This window comes from Nesoenas mayeri (assembly GCF_963082525.1).
Source record: "Nesoenas mayeri genome assembly, chromosome: 8".
NCBI lineage: Eukaryota > Metazoa > Chordata > Aves > Columbiformes > Columbidae > Nesoenas > Nesoenas mayeri.
The window spans coordinates 17,694,749-17,719,856 of record NC_137554.1 but is presented as its reverse complement, the minus strand read 5'-3'; the positions used below and the strand labels follow the sequence as shown (position 1 = coordinate 17,719,856).

Below are 25,108 nucleotides of genomic sequence, written 5' to 3'. Positions count from 1 at the left end.
CAGCTCTGGACAACCACTAACCTAGGGGAGGAGTCGTCACCAGAGCTGCTCAGTGACCAGAGGTAAAGGTGTCCATGTCGCAGTGAACGAAAGAGCACATCTCAGCAAACAGCCTCTTGGGCAGTGACGAGCAGGAATACAGAAGCTGCACATGCCTGTAGCACTTTCCCTGCTACAAATGATCTTTCCAAGCGCCGGCTGAAGCAAAGGGAAGGACAACACAGGTCCCTGCCCAGCTCCCAGCTGTGCTGCATCTGATGTATGAAACCCCCTGCAGCTGTAAATGCAGCACCCCAGGAACATTTTTGGGTGGACTCTGTGACTCTTCCTCAGCAAAAGTTTCAGTGATTTCAAACAGGCAGTTTTGTTTAAGAAAACTGTACAGCAGCCTTGCCCCTGCTTCCCTCTCTGCCCTCTTCCTAACCATCCACACATGGGCAATCACAGCAATGTGTAGGGAGGAAGAAACACATACATGCATACATACATACACATATACATACATACATATATTTATGTATATATATTTGCCAAGTGGACTGGAAAAAATGAAGTGCAATGGCAGAGCCATGGTCAGATTGGAATGGACAGATCCTAAACTGGTGTAAACTGGCATGGCTGTGCTGCTGCCAGTGAAGCTACATTGATTTACATCAGCTGAGCAACTGCCTCAGGGGTTTATTGAATGCATAGCTGCAGAAAGCTGTAGCTTGAAATACATTTCAAAATGTTGAAATACAATTTCTTTTTGTATTATATACTTGTTATCAATACTTCTCAATAGTTTTTGGTTTTATTGCAAAATGACAAAGTCTGAGAGGTAATTGTAACAGACTTCTTTGAAGTCTAGCTGTAATTTATCCAAAGATTTGGAAAGCAACTTTGGAGTATAGGACAACATCTGGTAAATATGTTTCCCTCCTTATATGAAGCAAAATTAAAACCAGTCAGGGCCAGGAGAGGCTTACACTGGCATTAGAACTGTTGAGAATTATTAGAAAGTATGCATTTTTTTTTTTCTGATGACCACAATATTCCTTGCAAATCATGGCACCATGCCATTTTGATACATAGGTTCTAGATATATGCCATATTTAAAAGACTATGACAGGTCTCTTAAAGGCAGAGTGGGGGAGACTTGTGGTAAAGGATAACATAAGAAATGCTAGTGTCTTTTTCAAGAAAAGTTGCTGCCAAGTATTTAATTGACAAGAGGCAATATTTTCTCTACATATACAAAATAACAAACAGATGTTGACTCATTTTGATCAACATCCAGATGTTGTGACCCAAGAGGTTAATACTGACCAAGGTGATACTAGCCATCTCATCAAACAGAAGATCAGATTTATGTTCTATATATATATATATATTTATAAATAGAGAGAAATGTAATAAAGTAATTGTAAACATGAAATGCCTTTTTGAAGATTAATGCTTCCTTCTAACACTGCAAATGTGTAATCCTAATTCCAGGAGAAATTTTCTTTGTACCTGGATGAAAAAACAATATAACTGAGATTTCATGCCTCAAAACACCCGCCTCAACAAATATTAATTTCTACATACTAGAGTTTGAACAAGGAGATGTGGCTATATAGGTAATCTTATTCATTGAATTAAAATATTTTAAATTTAATTTACTTATTAAATTGTCTGTTTAGGAACAAACAAGGGATTTATTCCTGTTGCTAAATAATATTACCATGCCACATAGAAGTACAGTGTGGTTGTTAAAGGTCTGTTGGGGCTTCATAGTCAGTCCCCTATTTTCATTGGGTTTTTTAATGTAGTCATTAAAAAAAGTAGCGCTGCAGGCGGAAACTTGGCCTATGAGGTCTCACTCTAGGAGTTTTACTGCACAAAAGAGGACTGACTCTTTAGTTATGTGGTTTATTCCTTCTATGAATTTGATATATTAAAAATAGCTCTTGAAAGTGTTTAGGCAGGAAGTCTGTAATATTGAGGACAAGATCACGAAACTTAAAGTGTAAAAATAGAAACACTTTGTTGTGCTTTAATGAGATGACTCATCAGAATAAAATACGGTTTGGGGTACGTATTTTGTATCCTTACAAGTCTGAAAATCATTACTGAAAATAGTCAGGGAGAGAGACAGATGGTTTCGGTTTAATCATTTTAATTGATAAGCACACAAAAAAAGAAAAAGGTTTACCCAATCCTGGATCATTTTTCTCCCACAACACCGCAGCATTACAGGCACTCAGGACTGAACAGGATTCACAACTGGATACAAGCTGATGTGTATGAGTATGTGTTGAGCCTCAGCCACAGAAATTCAGTCCAAGGACTGGGGAGCCCATGCAGCACCAAATAGGTGCCCTGTTTGGAGGTTTGACACAAAAAGGATTTGCTGAGCAGCTTTCAGCTAATTCTATGAATCAATGCAAAAAAAATAAATAAAAATCACAAAGTTCCAGAATTATATTAGCTTCTGTGGTAAGCAGAGGATCAAAGCATCCAGATTCTTTTCAAAATGATCTTTCTGAGGACCAATCCAGGAAACCATATAAATCTGTCCTTGTTTAACCATTTGAGAACACAGCGTTACATGGAGCATGATAAAGGGGGAGAATATGCCCAATAATATAACATCTGGTCCTGTACTGAGGCTTAATGCTACAGCCATGAAAGCCAATAGGAATTTTGAAATAGAAGCTATTTACAGCTGGATCAAGTCTTTATTCATCCATAAATACCAGCACATCTTACTACCATACATAAATATTACCAGAAGCAGCTATTTGATCATTGCATTCTCTCCGTTCTCATTTAGCCCTAATTATTTTATTTTTCTCCCTTTTCTTTCTCTCTCTCTTTTTTTTTTTTTTTTTTTTTTAATCTTTTCTCTTATCTCTAACTTCAAGAGTACATTCCAGGCCGGTTTGGATCTGCAGACTCCTCAGGCTATGCTGCTTTTTCTCTTGATGCCTCTCAGAATGAACATTTTAACATATCAATGTTTGTCCGAACACGCAAGTCTTCTGGCTTGTTACTGGCTTTGAGAAACAGCACCCAACTGTACGTAAGAGTCTACTTGGAAGGTGGGAAACTCACACTGGTAGCTCTAAATTCCATGAAGTTATTAGGCAAACACTCCATGAATGATGGAAACTTTTACTTAATAACATTAAAAATAGAACCAAATAAGATGGAATTGTTCCAGTCCTCTCAATACCTAGGCTTTATTTCTCCTCCGGTACTAACCATCCAAAATAAGGATATTCTTTACATTGGAGGCCTACCAGATAACAAAGAAACTGATAGAAATGGCAGGTATTTCAAAGGCTGCATCCAAGATGTAAGAGTGAATAACCACCCTCTGGAATTCTTCCCCATCATCAATGCACTGAATTCTCCTGTCAACCAGACTCTGATTAATGTCACCCAAGGATGCACTGGTGACAATCTCTGCAAGGTAAGAATGACATTTTCAGTGCATTTTAACATGTCTATAATGGGAAATTTCTTTTAAGTTTTCATACATTCCCATATACCATTTGATGATAATGACATCCTAGGAATATTGTAAAAATACTAGGAACTGCAGATTTTTCTTGAGTTATGCTACATATGATGAGTATCAGCAGCAAAATGTATTTGCATATTGGAGAATGAAAATGTTTTAAGGTTGAAATACTGTTCTTTACCAATTATTTAACATGTGCTCTGTGCTGTCATAGTGCTGGTCTTTATCACTTTCCATCAGAAATAAACAGAATTCTCCTTTCTGTCAAACAGTACCACATCCTTAGGGCTGGGAGTCCACCAGTTTTTATTCATGCCTAGGCTGTCTCTTCTCTTTCACCATAGTCCAACCCTTGCCACAATGGTGGTGTCTGCTATTCAATCTGGGATGACTTCACTTGCACGTGCCCCCCTAACACAGCGGGGAAAGCATGCGAGGAAGTGAGGTGGTGTGAGCTTGGTCCCTGTCCTCCTGAAGCACGATGCCAGCTGGTGCACCAAGGATTTGAATGTAGGTACACTTCAGTTATTCCTATCATCTTTGGAGATTAGAAACATTAGAAATTTTCATCAGAATTTCCTTTAAAACTCATTGTTCACTGCCTCTAAAGTTCATTCAAATGTTATATCTTTATTATAATAACAGTTACGACAATTGTAAGTAAGTCTGCTCTACCAAACCTAGAAATTTTCAGCCAGACCCTTTGACACAGACACCGACATTTACAGGACCTTTGCTTTTGACTTATTCAACACAACTTGTCAAGGTTGTACAATAGATGAGTACACTGCCAGAGTGTGAGTGTACCTCTCATACTTCCACTGCAGAGATAGGAGGATATCCAGTATTGGATTAACCTTAGGATGTTCTCCATCCTCCTGAAAAGACAAGCTACATGACATACATTGCATCATTTGATTTTCTTAAATGTTAAATATCTTTGAAGAAGGTTACTTTAATACCAGCAAGCAATAGAGTTATTCAACTAGTATTTTCCTAAGAAGAACCTGCATGCCAAGCAGTCTATGAGTTTAAAAATTGATGACAATTAGCTGTCTTACAAACATTAGCCACCTTGCATATCTCTTTCCTTCTCCACTTTCCTTCTCCTTCCCACCCTGGAGTGGAATTTAAAAAGCAAGTAAGGATTTTGAAGCAATATTTTTTCTTTTTGTTATCAAAGAAAACCCTAATGATGCTGTGAAGGAAGATAAATACACACACAGTCTGATGGAAGCTGTTAGAATGGCTGACTCTTAGGAATGAGAAGGTTGGTCAACAAAAGATTTCTATCGTAGACAATTTGCTGACAGAACAATATGATGCTATTTTTCTTGAGATTGTTAGAATCAGCACTGTAACACTTGTTAAAATTTATAACTGAAATCAAAACCATTGCACCTTCTCTAACAGACATCTTTAATGATCACATCAAAACACATTCATGACATTTATTATTGCATATTACAGTATTATATAAATACACGCAGACAGAGAAGTGAAAAGTATCTGAACTGTTTCCTTTTGCTGAACTCGAACTAAGGTAGAAAAAGAGCTGTTTTCCATGGGCTGCTGTTATACTTTCACCTAGACAGCTACATTTAGCAAGCCCTTTAGGAAAACTTGAACTCCAAAAAAAAAAAGGATAAAAAGCCAATACAGGAAGCTGATGTGGGGAACATCAGGTAACAGCAAAACTGCATGCCCAGTGTCACAGCTGAGAGTAAAGCACATCCAAAAGGCTTGCTGTACTCAGGATTTAAAAAGAGTTCTGCAGGAGTATTTTAGCTTTTGAGCTTAAAAAAACCTCAGCTTTATGAGATATTTAAAAAATCAGAAATAATTTTGAAAAGCGCTGACTTTCATTTTTAGTATGGTTTCCTCTGAGGAAACTTTTCCTTTTGCACCAGGCAATATAGTTACACTTCTGCTGCCTTAGTATCAAGATATACAGTTAACAATTACCTACTGGGACTCCCAGGAGTTCTTTTCACCAAGATTCACTGAGCCCAAAGATAGTTCAGGAACCAAAGTTATCTCAGTGCTAGGATCTTCCAAAGCTAAATTTGTCTGAAGCACAAACAGAAGACATTCCTTCCCATCTCCCCTCCCTGTTTATAATCCTCATAAATCTCACAACGTGCAAACTTACAGCCCAATGATTCTGTGCATTTTAGTAGAAACCATGCTCATGAAAGATGTCAGATGTTTTTGTGAAGATGTCCCTAAAGCTGCCGTAATGTTGCCCATTGATTTTCTCTCGTGGCAGTGCAAAACGAGTGCTCTGCTGCCCTGCCAGTGCCACCAGCCCAGGCTCGGAGCCCTAGGCAGGGCTGGGGAGTGTGCACACAGCGGGAGAAGGTGGCTTTAAACATGATAGGAATGACTCCTCTCACACTGACTTTGAAGGAGCTTTTTGCCAGCTGACTTCAATTAAGTTCACCCTTTTTGCATCCGTAAGAGTAAATTGGAATCCAGTCAAATACTTTTTAAAACCTCTTTAGTGCTTTACCTGAGAGAAGAGGATCTGAGAACAACGGTTCACCTCATGCAGATCTGTCATGAGTAACAATGAGCTGCCCCTCCTTAGGGAACGAACATAAAATCACAAACAGATATTTTCCTTTGGAATACCCTCTCAGCCTCAGGTTTTACAATTATGATCTCCTTCTTCTTTGTCTAAAGAGGGAAAAGAGATATAACACTAATGTGGATTGTATCTTTAGAATGCTAACTTGAGATGATGCATATCAGCACACTTCTTATGCCAATATAGGTGGTGCTGGCACTGCCCTGTAATCTCTACGGCCATAAGGGGTGGGCAAGCATAACTGGAATGTGGGTGGAATTTGATTGTTTTTCAGCAAACCCACAAGAATTTATATGACAGGGAGCATGGGGCACTGAAGAGATGTTGTTCCACATGTATTGGTTTAAAGTTGGCCTGGTTTCTCAATTATTATCTTTGCACAGGTCTTGCTAATGCAGTGTTTAGTGGCCGAAGCAGTGCGGTATTTTACAGAAGCAATGGAAAAATCAGCAGAGACCTCACCAGTATCGTATTTGGCTTTCGAACTAGGGACACTGACGTGATACTGCTGTATGCGGAGAAGGAGCCAGAGTTCGTTACCATCAGTATTCACAATTCCAGATTATTCTTTCAATTGCAAAGCGGCAACAGCTTTTATAAGCTGACCCTTGCCAGTTCGCTGCCTATGAGTGATGGGAAATGGCATCAAGTGATGGTCTCTATGGTAGAGCCCCTGTCCCAATTCTCTAGATGGCACATGGATATAGATAACAAGAAAGACACTGCAACTAGCACAACTGCTGCAGGAAGCCTCAACTTTTTAAGAGAAGAGACAGACATCTACGTGGCTGACAAGGCTTTTGACAGTCTGGATGGCCTGCGAGGATGTATGAGCACCATAGAAATCAGTGGCATTTATCTCTCTTACTTCGAAAATGCTGACATCCCTACTAAAAAACCTCAAGAGGAGCAATTTCTCAAAATATCCGCAAACGCTGTTCGTACTGGCTGTTTGCAGGCAGATGTTTGCAGCTCTGATCCCTGCATGCATGAGGGGATATGTGAAGACTTCTATACTTCCTACCACTGCGTGTGTCCAAAAGGATGGACTGGCACCCATTGTGAAGTGAATATTGACGAATGCTCTTCAAATCCCTGTATTCATGGAAACTGCACTGATGGGATCACCTCTTACGAGTGCAGCTGTGAACCTGGTTACACAGGGGTAAATTGTGAAGAGGACATAGACAATTGCCGCGGCCACCAGTGTGCAAATGGGGCCACTTGCATTGATGAGATTAATGGCTATTCTTGCCTGTGTGCTGGTAACTTCACTGGAAAATTTTGCAGGTACTATAAATAAGGCAGATCTGCATGATTTTGTCAGGTCTCTTCTGAAGGGTTATTACTCCACTGGTGTCTCCATTTTAAACACAGATGTTATACATCTATATATTAATCACGGGCGCAGAATTAATGTATAAAGAGTCTGCAGTACAGAAAGCTGTACAGACCAGATAGATGTGGACTGAGGCAGTGCAGAGCTGGCAGCTCAGGAAGAGACCGATGAGGCAAGGAGCCAGGGAACAAGGCACAGCTCTGCTGCCAGCCTGGGTCCTGTGACCTCTCTGATGACAGGATTACAAGTCCACTAGATTTCAGAGATATCTGAAATTTTTATGTATATATAGATATATATTTATATATTTTTTAGAAAAAAAATTTAATTGTTTTGAGTCTCTAAAAGTATACTTCATTAGAGAAATAGAGCTCTAGAACTATATGCAGAGAAATTCAGAATTGGCAGGTAAAAGAAAATAATAATAGAACGACTTGAAAAGTTTTTTTTCTCCACCCACGGCATCTTTGCTATGTGGGTCTTTTCCTTCAATGTTGCTCTCTCTGCCCTGCACTCCCAGTGGCTGCAGATACCAGACAGCCCACTCTTTCTATCACTTCTGAGACTCCCCACATGCTCATTTCCTATTCTTCTCAGACATTCTGTAAAGGCTCCAGGCTCTTCCCTGGCCTCTCTTTCCATTAATTGCCCTTCTGTGCACACCATAAACTTCTCCCTTCTGAGCATGTCTATTGCTCTCAAACAAGGCAAAATACTTCTGCTTCCTCCAGAGTAGTCCAACAAACTCAGTCTGCAGCAGCCCAAAAGACACAAACAATCATCATCATGCTGCCTAACCAGAGTCTGTTAGGCTATAATTACACAATTCTCAATTCTTGCTGACTTTTTTTGAGCGGTAAGTACATCCGGAGATTTAGAGATGCCTCGTACTGGTCCAATATGATAATCTTGTATGTTAAGTCTCTCTTTTGAACTCTTTTACTAAGCTGTCCCGGTATGACATAGATCCATATCAGTAATGTAGGTAGAGCATTGTGCCCCTTCTTTTTGTCATTTGCTAAGAAATTGACTATTAAAGTTGCCAATAAATACTTAGCAAAAAAGCCCTAAATCCAGCAAATTAAAAAAAGCTAAGCAAAATATGTTTTATGAGTCTTAAACCTCAGTTTCTGCTGTCATTCCTTTGGATGACACCCCAGACAGTGACAGCATTGCTCCCCTGGTGCAGTCACTGCCTGCTGCTGACCCCAAGCACCCCAGGCACTGGGAGTGTAAATGGACAGAGATGTGGGGTTTCCTTTCCAAAGAGGAATCCAAGGAGTCACTAAGTGTGTGTAGCCCCTGAAACTGTGTTCATTTACAGGTAATTTCCCGTATGTACTTTCCCATATGTACTGAGTACTATCAGCCAGCAGCAGCACTATTGATAAACAAAGGCACTGCAACTAGCAGAACTGCGTCTATATGAAGACTATCAGCACTAGATTCTGCATTCAAGTAACAAATTTGCAAGGTAGATCTAAATATTTTCCTCCAAAGCAATGGCCTAGAGTCAAATGAAAAGCTAAGAGAGCATGAGACATCCAAAAACAAGAGAAGTGCAAATAACTGCCATTGTCTTCTTACTTACCTAGGTACAGAAGGTTGCCATACACTGTTTGTGGGAATGGAGAGAGAAATCTCACGTGTTTCAACTATGGCAACTGCACTGATCTCGGCAGCGAGCTGACATGTGTGTGCCTGCCAGGATTTGCTGGAGAACGGTGAGATGCTTTGCCCAGCAGATCTTTGTGTAGCAATTCTTCCAAAAGCTGTTCCAGAAGGGCCCAGAAGATAATAGCCACAGGGGTTTATCATCCTGCAGAAACACAAAGTAGTTGTTTAATTCAGCAGGTCCTTGCTTGAGTGGATTTGAGGGTGTGAAGGCATAGCAGTTTTACTTAGACAAAAAAATCACACATTAATGAAGAAAGATTCAATCCAATATAGTACTATTAACTCCAGTGGAAGATATTTCTTAGACAGCATTATACACTTGCTTCTATGTGCCTGTTTTTTTGGCTTCTGTGCCCATTTTGTATACGACAAGCTAGAATGTTATCTTTCCATAGGTGGGGGCCCATAAACATACTTATCATGCTCATATATGAAAATCTGCTACAATACACTGACACATGAATATGCAAACCTGTTTCATTTTTACAAGTATGTGTTGTGAATATACAATTTCTTCTTTCACAGGGATGGTATGAGATTAAACGCCCACTGTTGTTGCAGTGTGTTACGAAGTATGAAACCAGAATTATTATTTTAAAAAGTTAAGAAATACTTTTTACATGTTATAGTTTAATCTGACATAAAGGCACCTTCCTCATAGTGAAATTTGTATCTTGTGGCATATTGCCGCAATTCACACCATTTCATAATGTTCTATAAGTAGCTGTGGAGCAGGGTGGCCTGACAGCCTCAGGGCATGAGGTGCTGTAGAAATGTAGGAAGATGCTGTCCCAGTCAAAATATAGTCTCAACAGGTAAGGGCACCTTTTTGGATAGTAAGAAAGAAAATACCATACATGGTCTTAGTGAAATTAGCATTACATCAGAGAATAATATCCAAAAGTTCAACAGGACCAAGTTATGTTGGCTTTGCAAGAACAAAGAAGTTTTAAACAAAAGCTTTTGTTTCTCTCAAAAGCTTATTAACCTGCTGATTTTGGGGAAACAATACAGTAAGCTATAAAAGACAGATGAAATTAAAATTTCCACCCACTCAATGTACAGTGTAGATGGCAGACACATCTGCATTGTACTGTTTAACTCAGCCAGAAGGTCTGTATCCCACCTCACAGTATGAAAAACAAAAACAGTGAAAAAATCAAATAAAATAAAACATAAAAAATAAAAGCATTTTCTTAAAACATTTCTTTGGTGTTTACATTTCTCAAGGCTTCAATGTAGAAGTACTTTTGTACTTTTCCCTTCTTCCTTCCCCTGCCAGGCAACTTGCTAACTACAGCTTTGGGAACGAGTCCTCCTTATATCCATCCCACTGGCTGGCAATAATCTCTATTTTATGGTTCCCAGGATTCTCATATTGAACGGCAGCCTTGTACCAAGCATACTGCACTTTAACTGACTATTACAGCAAGGCACTCTTCTCCAATGGTTAAAATTGACTATTTGTCCTCTTTTCCCCCAGGCTGCCAAGACATAAACCAATAGTACTTCCGTGCATGCAGATCTTAGTATATCAAGTGAGAAAATGTCACCTCTTCTTTTTTCAGAACAAATTCAAATATATCAGTTAATCAGAAAATGTAAACAAAAACACTTTTTTTTTTTTTTACATATATATTAGATTGAGAAGGCAGGCGTTTTCCTTTGGGACAATATTTCATCTCTCAGAAAGCTATTGATTCACAGTATAGAGAAAATAGTATATTTCTATGTCAATCTATTGACTTGGGATCACAAAAAAAAGCCCAATTAACTTAATAATAGGTGTGAACGGAAATGTGGAAATATTACTCTTTATAAAAGGAGATCTAGTCTCTTGAAAACAAATGTTTCATTCAGTTCAGGCTGGGATTTTCAAAATTACCAAAGGAAGATAGATTTCTAAGTATTCTTGAAGTTCAGTAGGATCTAGGTGCCTAATTCCCTAGAAGATTTGAGTGGGGGGTGGGGGTGGGATGGGGGTGCATTTTTTTATTTGCATGGGTAAGTTCACAGCTGTAGAATTTTTGTACATTGGATGCTTTAATTTAGCTTTTTGAAGTATATGAATATAATTTACCATTGAAGGAAACTGTTGAAATGTTTCAAGAGATTAATAAAATTAGATAAAAGGCTTTAGTACAAAGAACTGTTTTCCAGTGTAACACTTAAACTTTATGACATAGTTATGAGTATGATTGAACACAGCAATTCCTTATAATTTGGAGGGAGTTTCTCACATTTTTCCTCAAGAATAAACCTGCTTTTTTCTCTGGAAAACTTAGGATTTACTGTTAGCATTATTTGAAAAAAAATAGGAGCAAGGAATTAAAAGGGAACATGGTTGGAGCAGAAAATCACCAAATCATTACTAGTTTTCAGACAATCTCACACATTCTCCATTAGTATTCAATTGGTTATTTGAGAAATTTTAAGAACTCAAATTTCATTTATCATCAGAATTAGCTTAAAAGCACTTAATAGTTCATTTTTAAGCTCACAAAGCCCTGTTCTGCACCATTCTTACCATTCTTGGAGCCCATTTCCTCAGAAAGGCTGGATAGGAGATTCTGCTGGGCATCTATTGGCATTTCAAATTGAGAAAAGCAAAGCAGGTGAGCATTCCCAGGGCACTCAGCTGGGAAAAACACACGTTTATTTGACTTACATCCAGACTACTGAGAAGGAAAACGTGCCCTCAGCTCCCTGGAGTACTGAAAATAGATAAGCAAGCTGTTGGAAGCATTTGCGCCAGATCTAGCTCTAAAATCACACACAAACTTTCATTTCACATTGCTAAGCACCATTAACCACGAAATGCTTTTTGGAGAGGAAATTTCTGGCTTAACTATCCATGTTTCAAAATAATACAGGAAGTTCAGGATTTGAGTGTGGCTAATCAGGCAGTTAATAAAATCATAAACACGTGCGGAAAGATACCGCAGAGTTCTAATAGAACAACCTCCTCTTCCCTCCCCCAAAAGCTTCTGAATTAAAAATGTGCCTGTTCAGTGCATTTGATTTGTGGTTTCAGATGCTCACTCTTTGCAGTCTTTCTTCTAGGTGCGAAAAGGACATTGATGAGTGCAGCTCCGACCCGTGTCTGAATGGGGGCCTCTGCCAGAACCTACTCAACAAGTTCCACTGTCTCTGTGACGTGAACTATGCTGGAGACCGCTGTGAGATCGATGTAAGCGACCTCTCCTTTTTTGTCTCTTTACTATTGTGGCAGAATCTCTTTCAGCTTCTCTCCTATCTTATTCTACGAATGGATGATGATCCAGCAGTCGAGTGGGGTGAACAGGAAGACTATTAAGCAATCTCTAGACTTTTGTATTTTAATGCAGCAGAAGATGCCTTGTACCAAAGAGCTTAGCAAAGCAATACAAACATCAGAATTGTAAAACTTGTTTTATATATCCTTGAATGGTTTTCTATTAATTGCTTTGGATCTGGTTTAATTCTTTCACTTAATTTTAGAACAAAAAGCTAGCAGATCTAAAGTGTCTCATCCCACCTTCACCAGAGCATTTCACTGCATACACACTGCCAGTGGGCAACAGTGGCACACACCAAAAGGCAGTACATGTTAACGAGAACTAGAAGATCACTGATGGTGGCATTCAAACCTTACTGCAACGAGTCGCAAAGACCTGCTGCCTTCAATGAGCCTAATTTTACCATTAAATCTTAGAGATGGTGACGATTTCTGCATCACATACCATGTTCATTGCTGTTTCTTTCGCAGTTACGTCTAACATCTGGGAAATCATCTAGGATATTTTTGGATAATTAGATAATGGTGTGGATTAGCAATTGGCAACATGCTGAGGATGCTCTCACATCCATTTGAATTAGTGGCCATTCTGCACTGGTGTCAGTAACCCTGAACCTCTGCTCTGGTAGCCTGTACTCCCCTGATATAGTATACTGAGATAAAATACATCTTAATCTTCATCGCAATTCCACTTTCAGGAATGGCCCAGTAAGGGCACCAGATTTTAAAATCATAAATTTGTTATTTATTCAAAGATTTCTACAACTTCAAGTAAATCTATGTTATCCATAAATAGATAGGAGCATCATTTGACTAAAGTGTGGGATATGGGATTTTTCCTTCTTAGGAAGCAATCAAGGTAATTCAGTTGATTGGTTGTCCCTGGATTGCTTAAAGAATGAAAATAAGAAGCCTGAAAATTACAAATATCAGGAAGTTTAACAAAAAAAGTATTACATATGGTTGTCCTTGAGAGTGTGGACACAAATGAAGTAGATTGTTAAATACAGAACAGTAGTAAAAAGTGAGTTTTTGTTTTTCTGAACAATTCTTTAAGGCAAAAACCATTTATGAATGTTTCAGCCCTATTTTCAGGCATTCATGATCATATTTGTATAGATTCTGTACTGATCTTACTAATTTAAATAGTGTCCCTGAGTGATGATTCAAAAGAATAAGTCCTTATGAGGTGTTCTTTTATTATTAAAGGCTATGGCATGTAGCAGGGTTATAGAGAAGACTAACACTAGGCACTGAGGTTTTTTTACTTCAGAGAGAACAGCTGATCTTTTGCAGAAGCCCTAGAGCCCACTGAGGTCAGCTTCTCCCACTTCAAACCTCACCCTGTTTCTTCAGTTGTACCCAACTTGCTGTGCTTTGGACTTGGAGTGTTCATGAAGAGCAAATCCCACCTTAAATTCTACAGTTATATTAAGACACCTTAAAATGTGTATAAGTGAGATGTCAAGGTTACCATATTGCCATGGCAGGATATAGCTGAAGTCAGCTATATAGCTGATCAAACCTACAGTGTCAGAGGAAATAACCTTTTTTTTTTTTTAAATGAAATAAATATTTCTGTGTGAAATGTTTACATTTTGGTTTAAGATATCAAAGTAAGACAAAACAAAATGAAAACATTCACCTTGTTTTGAGTTAAAATATCAATTTTCTTTCATCTGGAGAAATTTAAAATCATAAACAACATATTATGTTGGAAATGTTATTCCAAACTGTAGATTTCATTTAATCATAGCTAAAAATGTTACTTGGTTCAGTATTGTTGAAATGAAAAATGAAAAACTTAAACACAAAATAACTTGAACTGAAAACTATCATATGATATCAGAATTCTGACTAAAAACAAAGAAATAAGACATTTTGAAAATTCAAATGAAAAAAACTATGCTACTAACCAAAGCTATTCAAAACAAGTTTGGAGTTTGTTTGTTTGTTTGTTGGGGGGGGGGGGTGGGGGTGGTTGGGTTTGTTTGTTTGTTTGTTTTGGTGGGGTTTTTTTGTTTGTTTATTTGGTTGGGTTTTTCAATCAAAATTAAGAAACTTACAATAAAGTTTTGTGGGGTTTTTTTTTGTTGTTCTTGTTTTGTTTTGTTTTTCTTACTGGGTTTAGTTCAGATCCCACATAAGTAAATAGAACTGTTGTGTACTTTATGTAATATTCACTACAGGATATACTACAATAAGAAAAAAATTAAACCTGTTATTAATGTTGAAGAAAGCTAGAAAGCAATACTTGTAATAGCAGTATGTCTGACATACTATAGCTATATGCATAATATGAAAAATAAAGAATGTATCTGTATAGAGATTCTAAACCTCTTTCTCTCCAATACTAGAAACTTGATATAAAAATGAACATATGATAATACAGAGTTTACATGGGTTTACAGCAATATGCAAGTTACTAATGTAGAATATATTAGCATAGCACCAGTTTACTCTTTCTTTTACTGAGTACACACCTGTAAATTAATTCTTTCCTTCCTCTAATGCCTTGTCATCATGAAACATCTCCCGATTTCAGAAATGCTGCTCCTTTCCTCTTTGTACTTCTGTATTCTCCACTCCATTATGCATCTGTACATAACTTTCCTACCTTTATACACAAAATAAACCTTCTGCCTTTGTCTCTTTATGTCTGCTCCTTGTTTTCTGCTAATGACTGTGTTCATTTGCTTTGAGTGTGCCATGTTTTCTGAACATTTGCACTTTACAGATACACCACACAAAAACTGAGGTTGCACCTTCCCAATGTCTCTCCAGCAGTGCTGACTGTACAGGGCCAGGCTGGTGCTGCCCAGTGATGTGGTTCAGCCACTCGAACCACTTCAGCTGCAAATACTGTGTTACCCACCAAGGGTGACCACCTGGATAGCTCTTGGTGCCTTACAGAGCTCAACTAAACAAGCCCTCAGTCCAACGATTCAGAGATAAAAGTATTTTATCCATATGGCTTGAAGTGACTCTCATTACTTGGTTCCTCCCTATGTACTGTCAACACTTACAAAACTGTTGAGCGTTACAAGGTCTCTGTCAACATTTTGATGGGCCATCCCTTTCCATTGAGCTGCTGTAGCCCATAGGCTGGACCTGTCTCACACACAGGTCTTCCGACACACTCAGTGGAGAACAGACTTGATATTTCTAGTTTAAAAGGTTAATAAATAAAGAAGCAAATGCCAGATTAATTAAAATAACTTTCTTGAATATATATATTATCCAAAGAAATGTGGTGGTGAGACAGTTATCACGAAACAGCTATATAATCAAACATGAAAAAAACAGTTGGATGAATGATGACACTAAGCACTGATTTATTTTTTCTTTTTTTTTCCAATTGCTAAGATGTTTTTGAATTTGAGGTGTTGAAAAGTCCATTATTTATGTTTAAGATAAAACAGTAAGATATTAATACATCTCCAGCGTTGCATTTTTATTGGAAATCTTTTGATATTTGATTTTTTATTTAGAACGCAAATTCACAGACATGTTCATGCTTTTGTGAGAATCTCAGTATTCATTTATAAACCAGCCAAGCAAAAGAAATTTTAAAAAAGGATCATTCAATTTTGGGTGTTGAGAAGAGCTTAAAAAAATAGCGTCTCAGTGTGCTCAGGGTTAGAGGGGGGATATCAGACATCCAAAGGAAAGAAAGCAAACAAGCAAGGTCATGATTTTTTTGAGACATGGCTTGTGGTATTGAATACTGGTATTATCTGTAACGGATCTGCCTATATTTTGATACTAAGATTCAAATTGTTTTTCAGACACCAGTGACTGTCATTCAGAAATATAGGTAATGAGAAGTATGAGAGTTTGGGCTTGAGGAAGAAGTAAGACTTGTGAAAAGAAGGGAAAGACAGCAGTGATGGAGGTACTAGAAGGAAGAGCAAAGGGATTTCCATCAGCTGTAGGATGAAGGAAAGGTTTTCTTTAATGTATTTGGCAAACACATGAGAGGTACTTCACCAGGGAAGTATACACATGGAATGACAGAATTGCTTTATTGACAATAGCCCCTACTTTTGACCCTTAAAATCCAGGCTCTGACTGACCCTCCTCTGCAGGTTCTCTAATACAATTCGGCCTCTGCCAGCAATATCCTGCCACAATTTGTCTACAAAGAGCCCATGTGTTTGTGAATTGGAAAACATCCTTGATGTTGTATGCTTACTTGAATTCTCTTGCTCCCAGAATATTTATTCTTTAGGAAACTATGATCCAACACTCAGTTTACTCAGTGTATGGGACTACAGTATGTTGCTGAAACTAAAAATAGGAAAACAGCTGCTTCAAACTCACAGTGATGAAATCAGGTATCATTCTTCCATTGCAAATATATTTTCTGGCCTGACACCCAAAAGTTCAACCAAAGCAACACTTTACTTGTATCTATTAACTTTTAGCACTTGACCTTACATTTTATATACTGAGTCAGTGATTCTCCCAAAAAATAAGGAAATGTCTGTTTGCAATTAAAAATTCTTCAATATTTCTACTTCAGGAACCACAAACTCTGGTCTTAAGAACCATAGCCTAAAAAAAAAAAAGCCACAAAGAACCTCCAGCAAGTCTTCTTTCTGTGTTACTTACATTACTCTTATCTGAAAGAGATGTCCAGAGAGTGGAAAAAAAAAAAGCAGATTTTGGTTGTTTGTTTTACTTTGTGTTTCAAAAGTGCCCTGAGGCCCCATTAGGCTCAGGAGCACGTCCTGCTAGTGCTGGTAAAAAGCAGACACGTCGACTAGCGAACAGCTCAGTCTGTACTTCAAAATTGTTTCTTGAATATTATCATCAGCCGCACCTTCGGGACAGTACTTCCTCACAAAGCATACCCTCTCCTATTGTACCTGTGAATATACATGAAACTGGAAAGTGGCGGTGGATTTCACGTCCCAGAATTCAAGTTCCACTTACGGTAGCTACTGCTGTGCTCTGATGTGCCCCTTTGTTGCTTGCATGTCCTCTTCCAGCTGGTACCATTCCATCCTCCTGGGTGCAAGGACAAGCATCATGCACTGGAGGTTACAATTCACATTTAGTGTCATTAAAAATACACAGATAAGCATGTAAGATATGTTCAATATTGAATATCAATTCAATAAAACTCTCTTAGGCTTCCATAGCACAGACACACAGAATTTTGATTGAATCTGCTCTACAGTGATTAGCTAATGTATTCATTAACTGCAAGGGTTAGTAATGTGAATGTAGCAAATGATACTTAATTACAATAATTAATGCCTGGTGATTCATGAATAATACATTCCCTAGCTATTTACATATTCATACTTGTGAGGCTATTAATGGATAATTACCATTTGACTAAAAGATGTGGACATCAGAAATGTAATAACTACACCATTTTCCCTCAGTCTCACTGTGACCTTAACTGTTTGTTTTATTCTTGTATCACCTCCTCAATATTAAGAGACTGAGTGCAAGAGCAGTGATAGTGTTCTGCTTCTTCAAATACAAAAAAGCCAAACTAACAAAACAAACAAAAGAAAACCACAAAAAAACAAAAAAAAAAGTCCCAAAGAAGAAATTTACACACTTGTTAGGGAAATTATTTGGTGAAAGAACTTCGTGATTTGTGAGAACTTTTCGCTTTGTGATTGGTATAGATTTGCTCTCCTCATAAATTTACACGCTTTCCTATTGCAGAAGGTTAGGACATTTCCATACTTCAGAGTTTGTTCATTTGTGAAACTAGACAATAATATTAATCCTCAGGAGTTTGGTTAAATGAATAAGTAAAGCTGGGTAGGTGACCTGAAACTGAGAAGTGCTACCATCCTGATTTTCAGACAAGCCACTCACCTACTGCTCCTCCACAGCACCCGCTGAGCTGTGAGTGCCCCAGGTCACCGAAAAGCTTGTCCCAGCTGTCAACCTGCAGAGACTGAACAGAGGGTCTCACCATACATGGGGGTCAGCATCAGTTTCCCCTTGTCTGGTGTGACTGAATAACATTTAACTCCAGGCAGCAAGATCGGGTCAAACCATTGGGGAGCATCAGAATGATGTCTTAGTAAATGAGCGCATTTGTATCTACTGACTTTTGACTTCTCCAGTGCTCTTGAAGCCTGTTGAGAAAGACCAATATGTACAGTAAAATATCTTCAAAATTAAACCATTTTTTCTGAAATTCCCTGTCCTGTGTAGCTAACTCCACCATGTTTGAGGTCCTTGCCTTGCAGCAATATAACCTCATAAAATTGGAGATGCTTAAAACCACTCCTTTACATGCTCTAAAGTCATACTGATGCCAGTGATACTTGAGGACCAAATGACAGGACTGAACCTCAGTTCACAACTGAAGCCCTCAGTCTCCAGCAACCATGGCAATCTAGCCAACCCGTGAGATGTTCCTGCTGGCTCTCTTTTCAAGTGGGAAGCAAGATGTGGGGTGGGAGAACTATCAACAAGCAGGAACCCGCTCTCACCTGCCAGTTTTCCTGATGCTCCTATGGTCCAGACAGGGAGCAGACTGTGGGAAGGAAAGTAGTCTGGTCTGTATAACCCCTGTTCTGTAAGGCTGCTGCTGTAAACATAAAAGGTATTTATTCCCTGGTACTTCTGATTTATTCTCTGTAGTACCTGACCCTGAGAAAAACCTCATAATGTCAACTATTTGTAGAAATGCACTGCACAGCACAGGTAAACTTATTACAGTCTCATGATAGGTTATTGAAATAATATTATTTCATTGACTGAAGTAAGTTTTTACTATTTTTATTAGCCTAGCAGAGTCAGTGTAACTGAGTGGGGGGAAAGCTGGAATTTATTTGTTTTCATGTCATTCACATGGCTGTAGATCACCCATCTTGGCAGGATCGTTACTATTGGTGGCAGGAGCCAGAGAGAACCCTGCTTTATTCCTGTGCCAGGTCAAATGTGGGGTAAGAAAAAACATCTTTAGATTTGTAAAATGAGCAGCTCTGCTCTGGAAGTCATTGGAAATGTCACAATGCCATTTTTACAGTTGTTTTTCAGAGCAGAACAGTCCCTTAATACCCTTTGCTATTTTCTATTAGTCTGTGTTCAAAACACAGGATTTAACTAAAACTTCTACAAGGATATTGCAAGAGACACATTTAATATTTGTCATAACATAAGGTACAAAAACATTAGGATGCAAAGACAATAAGGTTATCTGATGTGTCTTAGCTGGGAAAAACAAGAAAACTCCTCACAAGGCCAGCATTACTGCATGCATCACTGAAATGCAGTTGCATATTTAATGTACATGGTAAATATAAGCAGAAAAGGGAGCCCAGATGACACGTGACAGCATAACACTCTGCAGTATAGGAATCGGCTCAAGTACAGTATTCACATAACACATTTGGTATTCAGACTAACACATTTTGTCTGTACACCATCCTTTATGTTGCAATGGCATTGTTTTCCTTTTTCTCACCTTCTGATGTTTTCCCTGTAGACTGACTTTCACATCACATGGGCATTTACTTCAGTCGTTGCTCACTTCATAACATGTTCATCCACTCCGTGCCTGAATTGTTCAGATACTAAATTTTACATCTTTTCTCTCACATGGTTCATGAGACTTAATGTTCTTTTCTCTTTTATCTGTTTTTTCTATCTTTCAATAATGTAGCAAGCTTAGTACTGAGGGAAGGTATTCTGAACATTGCCTTAGAACAATTAACTCAGAAATTTAAAAATAATACCCTACTTTTACTACTTCTACTTTTTTTTTTTTTTTTTCAGTAAGGGCAGGAACGAATACTCTGTCTTCCAATTATCTCTGGAGATACAAAAACCATAATTCTGATCTCATTCTAAGGACTATCCAAACTCAAATGATCATTCTAGTAATTCTGATATTTCTAGCCATTGCTATGATCTAATACCAAAACTCTGCATGTTTCCATTTACTTTGCTTTCTAAAATACAATTGATGAGAAAATTATTTTGCTGCAAGTATTGAAAAGTTTTTGTTTGTATTTTGTTGACTGTTTTCCACTGAAAACAGAAATGAAGCAGTGTTCAGTGGTAATTTTTTTAAACTTTGTTTCTAGCAAAAAGCATGGATATTTATCTAGAGAACAACAAAACTGCAGTGATATCCCAACAGCAGCATTAGTTACCTATGGGCTTCCAGTTTTGCATAGTAAGATGCTTTTTATTTGCTGGGCAACTTGACCGGATACTGCCCGAAACTAGACCCTAAATCCGTTGTAAATGCATAAATTTCAAATAAATTAATTGATCGAAAGTTTCTAAACAAAAGAAATCTCCAGCCTCACTTTCAAGCTGAAAAATATAATTTGGGCTTCCACTTGAGTGCTTATGAAAAGAAAAAGAAACTGGACAGAAGTTAGGGGGTTTATGATGGAAAATGTAACATACTGAGTGCATAGTGCCAGCAGTCTCTTGGGATTCAGTGTTTGTTCTCTTCACTAAAATTAAGAGAACTGAAATGCGGGTATGAGGATTTAAATGGAATTTATTGACAGACCGGGACCAACATGGTTCACAGGAAACTCATTCACCACCATTACAATTACAAAGATCAAGAGTTACCTGCACCTTAGATATGTTTATAGATAGATAGATAGACAGACAGACAGATAAAGGATGCCAGATAAAAGGTAAATATGGAAATTTCCCAGGTGCTACCAATTAAGCACTTCAACAAATCTACGCACATTTATTCAGGTGCCTGAATGGGAACCATGGCCCTCGATTCCAACCACCACTTTATTTAGACAGTGATAGTGCTATAATTCCTGAATGCTATGGACATATTAGCTTAGCATAACAAATGCATCTTGTAGGCTAGCATTAATGTCTCAGAAACTAATCATATGCTTAAGATTACTATAAAAGGTCCATGAAATCATGTTGTTTCCAGATAAAACAAGGCTGCCTTCACATCTCTTTATGAACTCCACCTATAGAGTACATTCTTGTGCAGAGTATTTTTCAGTTCTTGTTACAAAGTTCCATCCCTAATAACATCTGAAATTTTTTGTGCACTTTGCTAGGTCTACAGAATATTGTTCCACTAAAAAGCAATAAAAAGAATTCCTGTTCTTGAGGATATAAAAATTATTTTCAAATGATCAGGAACAGTTATCCGTTTTGATACACAGAGCCACTTAAATGAGAGGCAGAGCTTGTTACACAAATATCTGAGCTTTGTACCAAAATAACTGTGCAGCAAATATGACAGTCCTCAAGTTTATTCAAACAATATTTGGAAGAAAAGATTATTCATTTTTCAAGAAGAAAAAGAGCAGTGAAATAAAAAAAAAATAAGAGTGATACTGCTGTAATTCAATGGAAAGGACAGGAGAATCAGCAGCTTTACAAACCTTTGTAATTATTTAATAGGAGCAGATTTTGCACCTTCGCAGACAACTTTGTTTGTTGGTGGACCCCATGAAATGCTAGGGTAGGGATTTTGGAGATTCTCAAGCACATAAATACTTGGTGGTGTAATTTATACATTACTGAAATAAAAATAAATATTTCTTTTTATGCCAGTGGGTAGTGGATTGGGACCTTGGCTACTGGAATTAACCTTGCTAAGCCAGCAGCTCTTCAGGGCATAGCTCACAGAAGCCAGGTCGGAGCCCAGGAGCAGATGGTGCTGTCTGGTGCAGCGCAGATAATGCTTTGGCTGCACCCTTCATACCCCCTAAGGGACAAGACTCTTCCCCGTCTTGCCCAGGAAATTGTTTGGTCCTATTATTGGGGCTGATTCAAATCCCTCCGTGAAACGGCAGCGTAGGTATAAAATCTCCCCCACAAAATTTATATAGTGGTGTAACCGTTATTTCTTTTATTCCAAAGTCTACTGTTTTGTGAACTGAGGCAGCATATTGCACATGAGACACTGCGCTGTGTCTCATGGAAAACTTTTTTGGTCCTTTCTTATTTCATTGTTTACTTTAATCAAACACAAAATTCATTCAGGCCAAAAGAAAACACTTGGTTTCTATTCATATGAAAGTGTAATATGTCCTTCATGGTAGATGTTAAGCCCACTAGTAAAATCTGATATCTTCTGTCACTTTCTGCAGATCGGGAAGTTGTTAACCCCATACAAACTTTTCTGCATCTTTTCAGTATGTGATATTGTCTGGGAACCTCGGAGGTTGCTGAGGATCTCTTTGGAGAAGCCAGTGCAGAGATGAATTCCAAAGAAAACCTCAGTGCTGTCAATATTGCCTAACATTCCTTGACGCCACCAAAAAGGTGGGTTTGGAGGAGACCCTGGAGGCACAAAGTGATGCTGAGGAAAATGAAATTAATACACAAATAGGAAAATTGTAAGCAAAGTGGATTTGTAAAAATCATACAGATGGAGACAGTACTGAACAATAGACTCTATCTTAGTTAAGAGTGACTTGATTATTTTAAGTGAATGCTTGGTGCACATCTGCTGTAACCTTCTGAAAGTGTAGGAAATCTTAACAGAAAGACAGGGACAAGGCTGCCATTACTTCCTAACATCTCCTAACATCTTCCTAACATCTCTAATCTGAAGTACAATGTATTTTCTGTTAGTTATCTTTAGGTGGCAGTAAGGTAAAAGCATGGAGTAGAAAGTTAAGAGAAATCTCTAATGCATTTTTACAGACCTTTTCCTCAAGTATTGTGCTGGCTATAAAATAGAAAGATACTACATAAACCACTTGCATCTTCAGTAGATAGCCAAAAAGCAGTCATTAGAGTTGGCTTCATCCAGATCATATTCAGATGCAAACCTGTTGAATGCCTGCAATATTAATAAAATTACTATATATTATATGAGGTATGCAGTACTTGATCCAAGAATTCCTGAGGACAGAGGTAAACGTCACAGTTAGAGACAGATTCATATGTTCCTATCAACAAGCACACTAAAAAGAAAAAAGCTACAAGAAACAATACACTCGCTGACAAAATCAAACATCTGAATCAAGTTTAAAATGGTTTCAAGGAGTAATTATTTACTTCGATGTTTATATTTTTTTCATTTACACTTTTCACGTATGCACCTCTTCCAAAGTCTTTCCTGAAGCTAAAACGTAATGATGTGTCTAACCAACTTTCTACCAGAAAAAAAGCCAGTAGGATAAAAACATACTCAAAATTATTATCAAGGAATATAATTAGCTAAGTAATGCAACAGTGTTATGTAGTGTGTTAAGTCAAGTATTATGTAGCCAATAAAGATCTATCTTATACCATTAATATTTACAGTTGGAAGCATGAGATGGCTGCAATCAAAGTGCTGCACCCAACAAAGGCTAGCTGTTGACTTGATACCTTGTTGTCTGACAGTGTGAAACAGTCAAACAGCTACTTACTTCATCACTACTTGACAGCATAACATTAATGCTAGGTAGCAACACATGCCTGTTTTGCAGGAGCTTAGCACCAAACAGGAAGAAGAATTTCATGGAACAGTTTTCATACTGTAGGCTTAGCTTATTAGCAGAGAAGTGGGAATGGAGAGTATCTGGCAATTAGGAAATAAAACAGGAATCATAACTCTGTCTTTGCTGTACCATACACCATTGACCCACCTATTATGCACCATTGGACAGAATGGTTTCTTATTCCCTCAGGAAGTGGGACTAGGCAAGATGGACAGTCTCAGCCCAGGTTGCACTAATTCTTACAGAGAAGCATGGTCTGGGGGAGACAGATGACCCTGCTTCACATCATCACAGTCAGGGACCAGAGCCCACAGAGGACGTCTGTCTGTGGTGTGAGTCTTCGATGGGTACTTAGTGCTGTTCTGAAAGGTCTGGTTACAGAAATAAAAGAACATCTACCACTAGCATCACTAATTAAACAAGAGATTTCTAACCTCAGCTGTTGTGTGCTAGAAAGTGGAGTTTTGAGCAACCGGATCTATGCACACAGTTCAGATTGCACAGCTCCATTAGACTGAAATTGATAATGCACAAGCAAATCATGCCTGGTGAAAACAAAACCCGTGGAAACAAATTAGTGAGGAGAAACAACATGCAAAAGGGCTTTGTTCTTCCAGATTTTGAATACCTCAGCAAAATTCCTCATATTTTCCCTAATACAGAAAAGATTGGAATCTAGATTCAGAGAGGAATATGTTCAAAAGTCAAAAAATCAGAAGTTTGCATTAGAAATGGGGTAGTTTCACCCTTATCATAGCTGTTGATAGCCTGTTATTGTCTCCTGCCCTGTTCTCTTATCCAAACGCTGTCATTCCCATCAGCCCCATCTTGAACGTTACAACCTCATCCTTCATGTTTTGACATTCATTCTTCCTTCTCATCATTTTAACTATTTCACTCTGTCTACTGAATTTCTCTTCTCCTCTTTTTCTCAGGAACTAACTGTCCTGCCCTCATCATCAGCACTGTAGCATCTTTTCCTATTCTTCTCCTGCTTTTGGGTTTAACCTACTGACCCCCTCCCACCCACTTCACTCTCCCATGGCAACAGGAGCAGAGTTCCTCAAAAGTCCACTACTGTGTGTTCTTCAAAATCCCTCTTCAGGAGTCATTTCTACTGTGGTGACTATGGGGATGCAATAAACTCAACAAAGCTAAATGAGGGGCAATGATATTAAGTTATCGTTTTCAGTGATAGTATTTTGATTTTTAATATCATCCATTCCTTCCTGCAAGATGCTTGCCTGATAAGGCTTTTATCCACCACAAAGATTTATTCGTATAGAGTCTGCTGTCTTGAGGCTGTAATGCA

General features: G+C 38.2%; 1 protein-coding gene across 1 annotated transcript in view; it reads left to right on the top strand.

The window, feature by feature from the left end:
• CRB1 (crumbs cell polarity complex component 1) overlaps nt 1-25,108 on the top strand; it is a gene marked incomplete at both ends in the record, with an annotated part of 101,289 nt that overhangs the window by 68,182 nt on the left and 7,999 nt on the right. Inside the window, 5 exons of the mRNA XM_080349210.1 lie at nt 2,889-3,439; nt 3,835-4,000; nt 6,464-7,370; nt 9,015-9,143; nt 12,160-12,286. Coding sequence (XP_080205336.1) covers nt 2,889-3,439; nt 3,835-4,000; nt 6,464-7,370; nt 9,015-9,143; nt 12,160-12,286 — 1,880 coding nt within the window. The remainder of the gene's footprint in view (nt 1-2,888; nt 3,440-3,834; nt 4,001-6,463; nt 7,371-9,014; nt 9,144-12,159; nt 12,287-25,108) is intronic.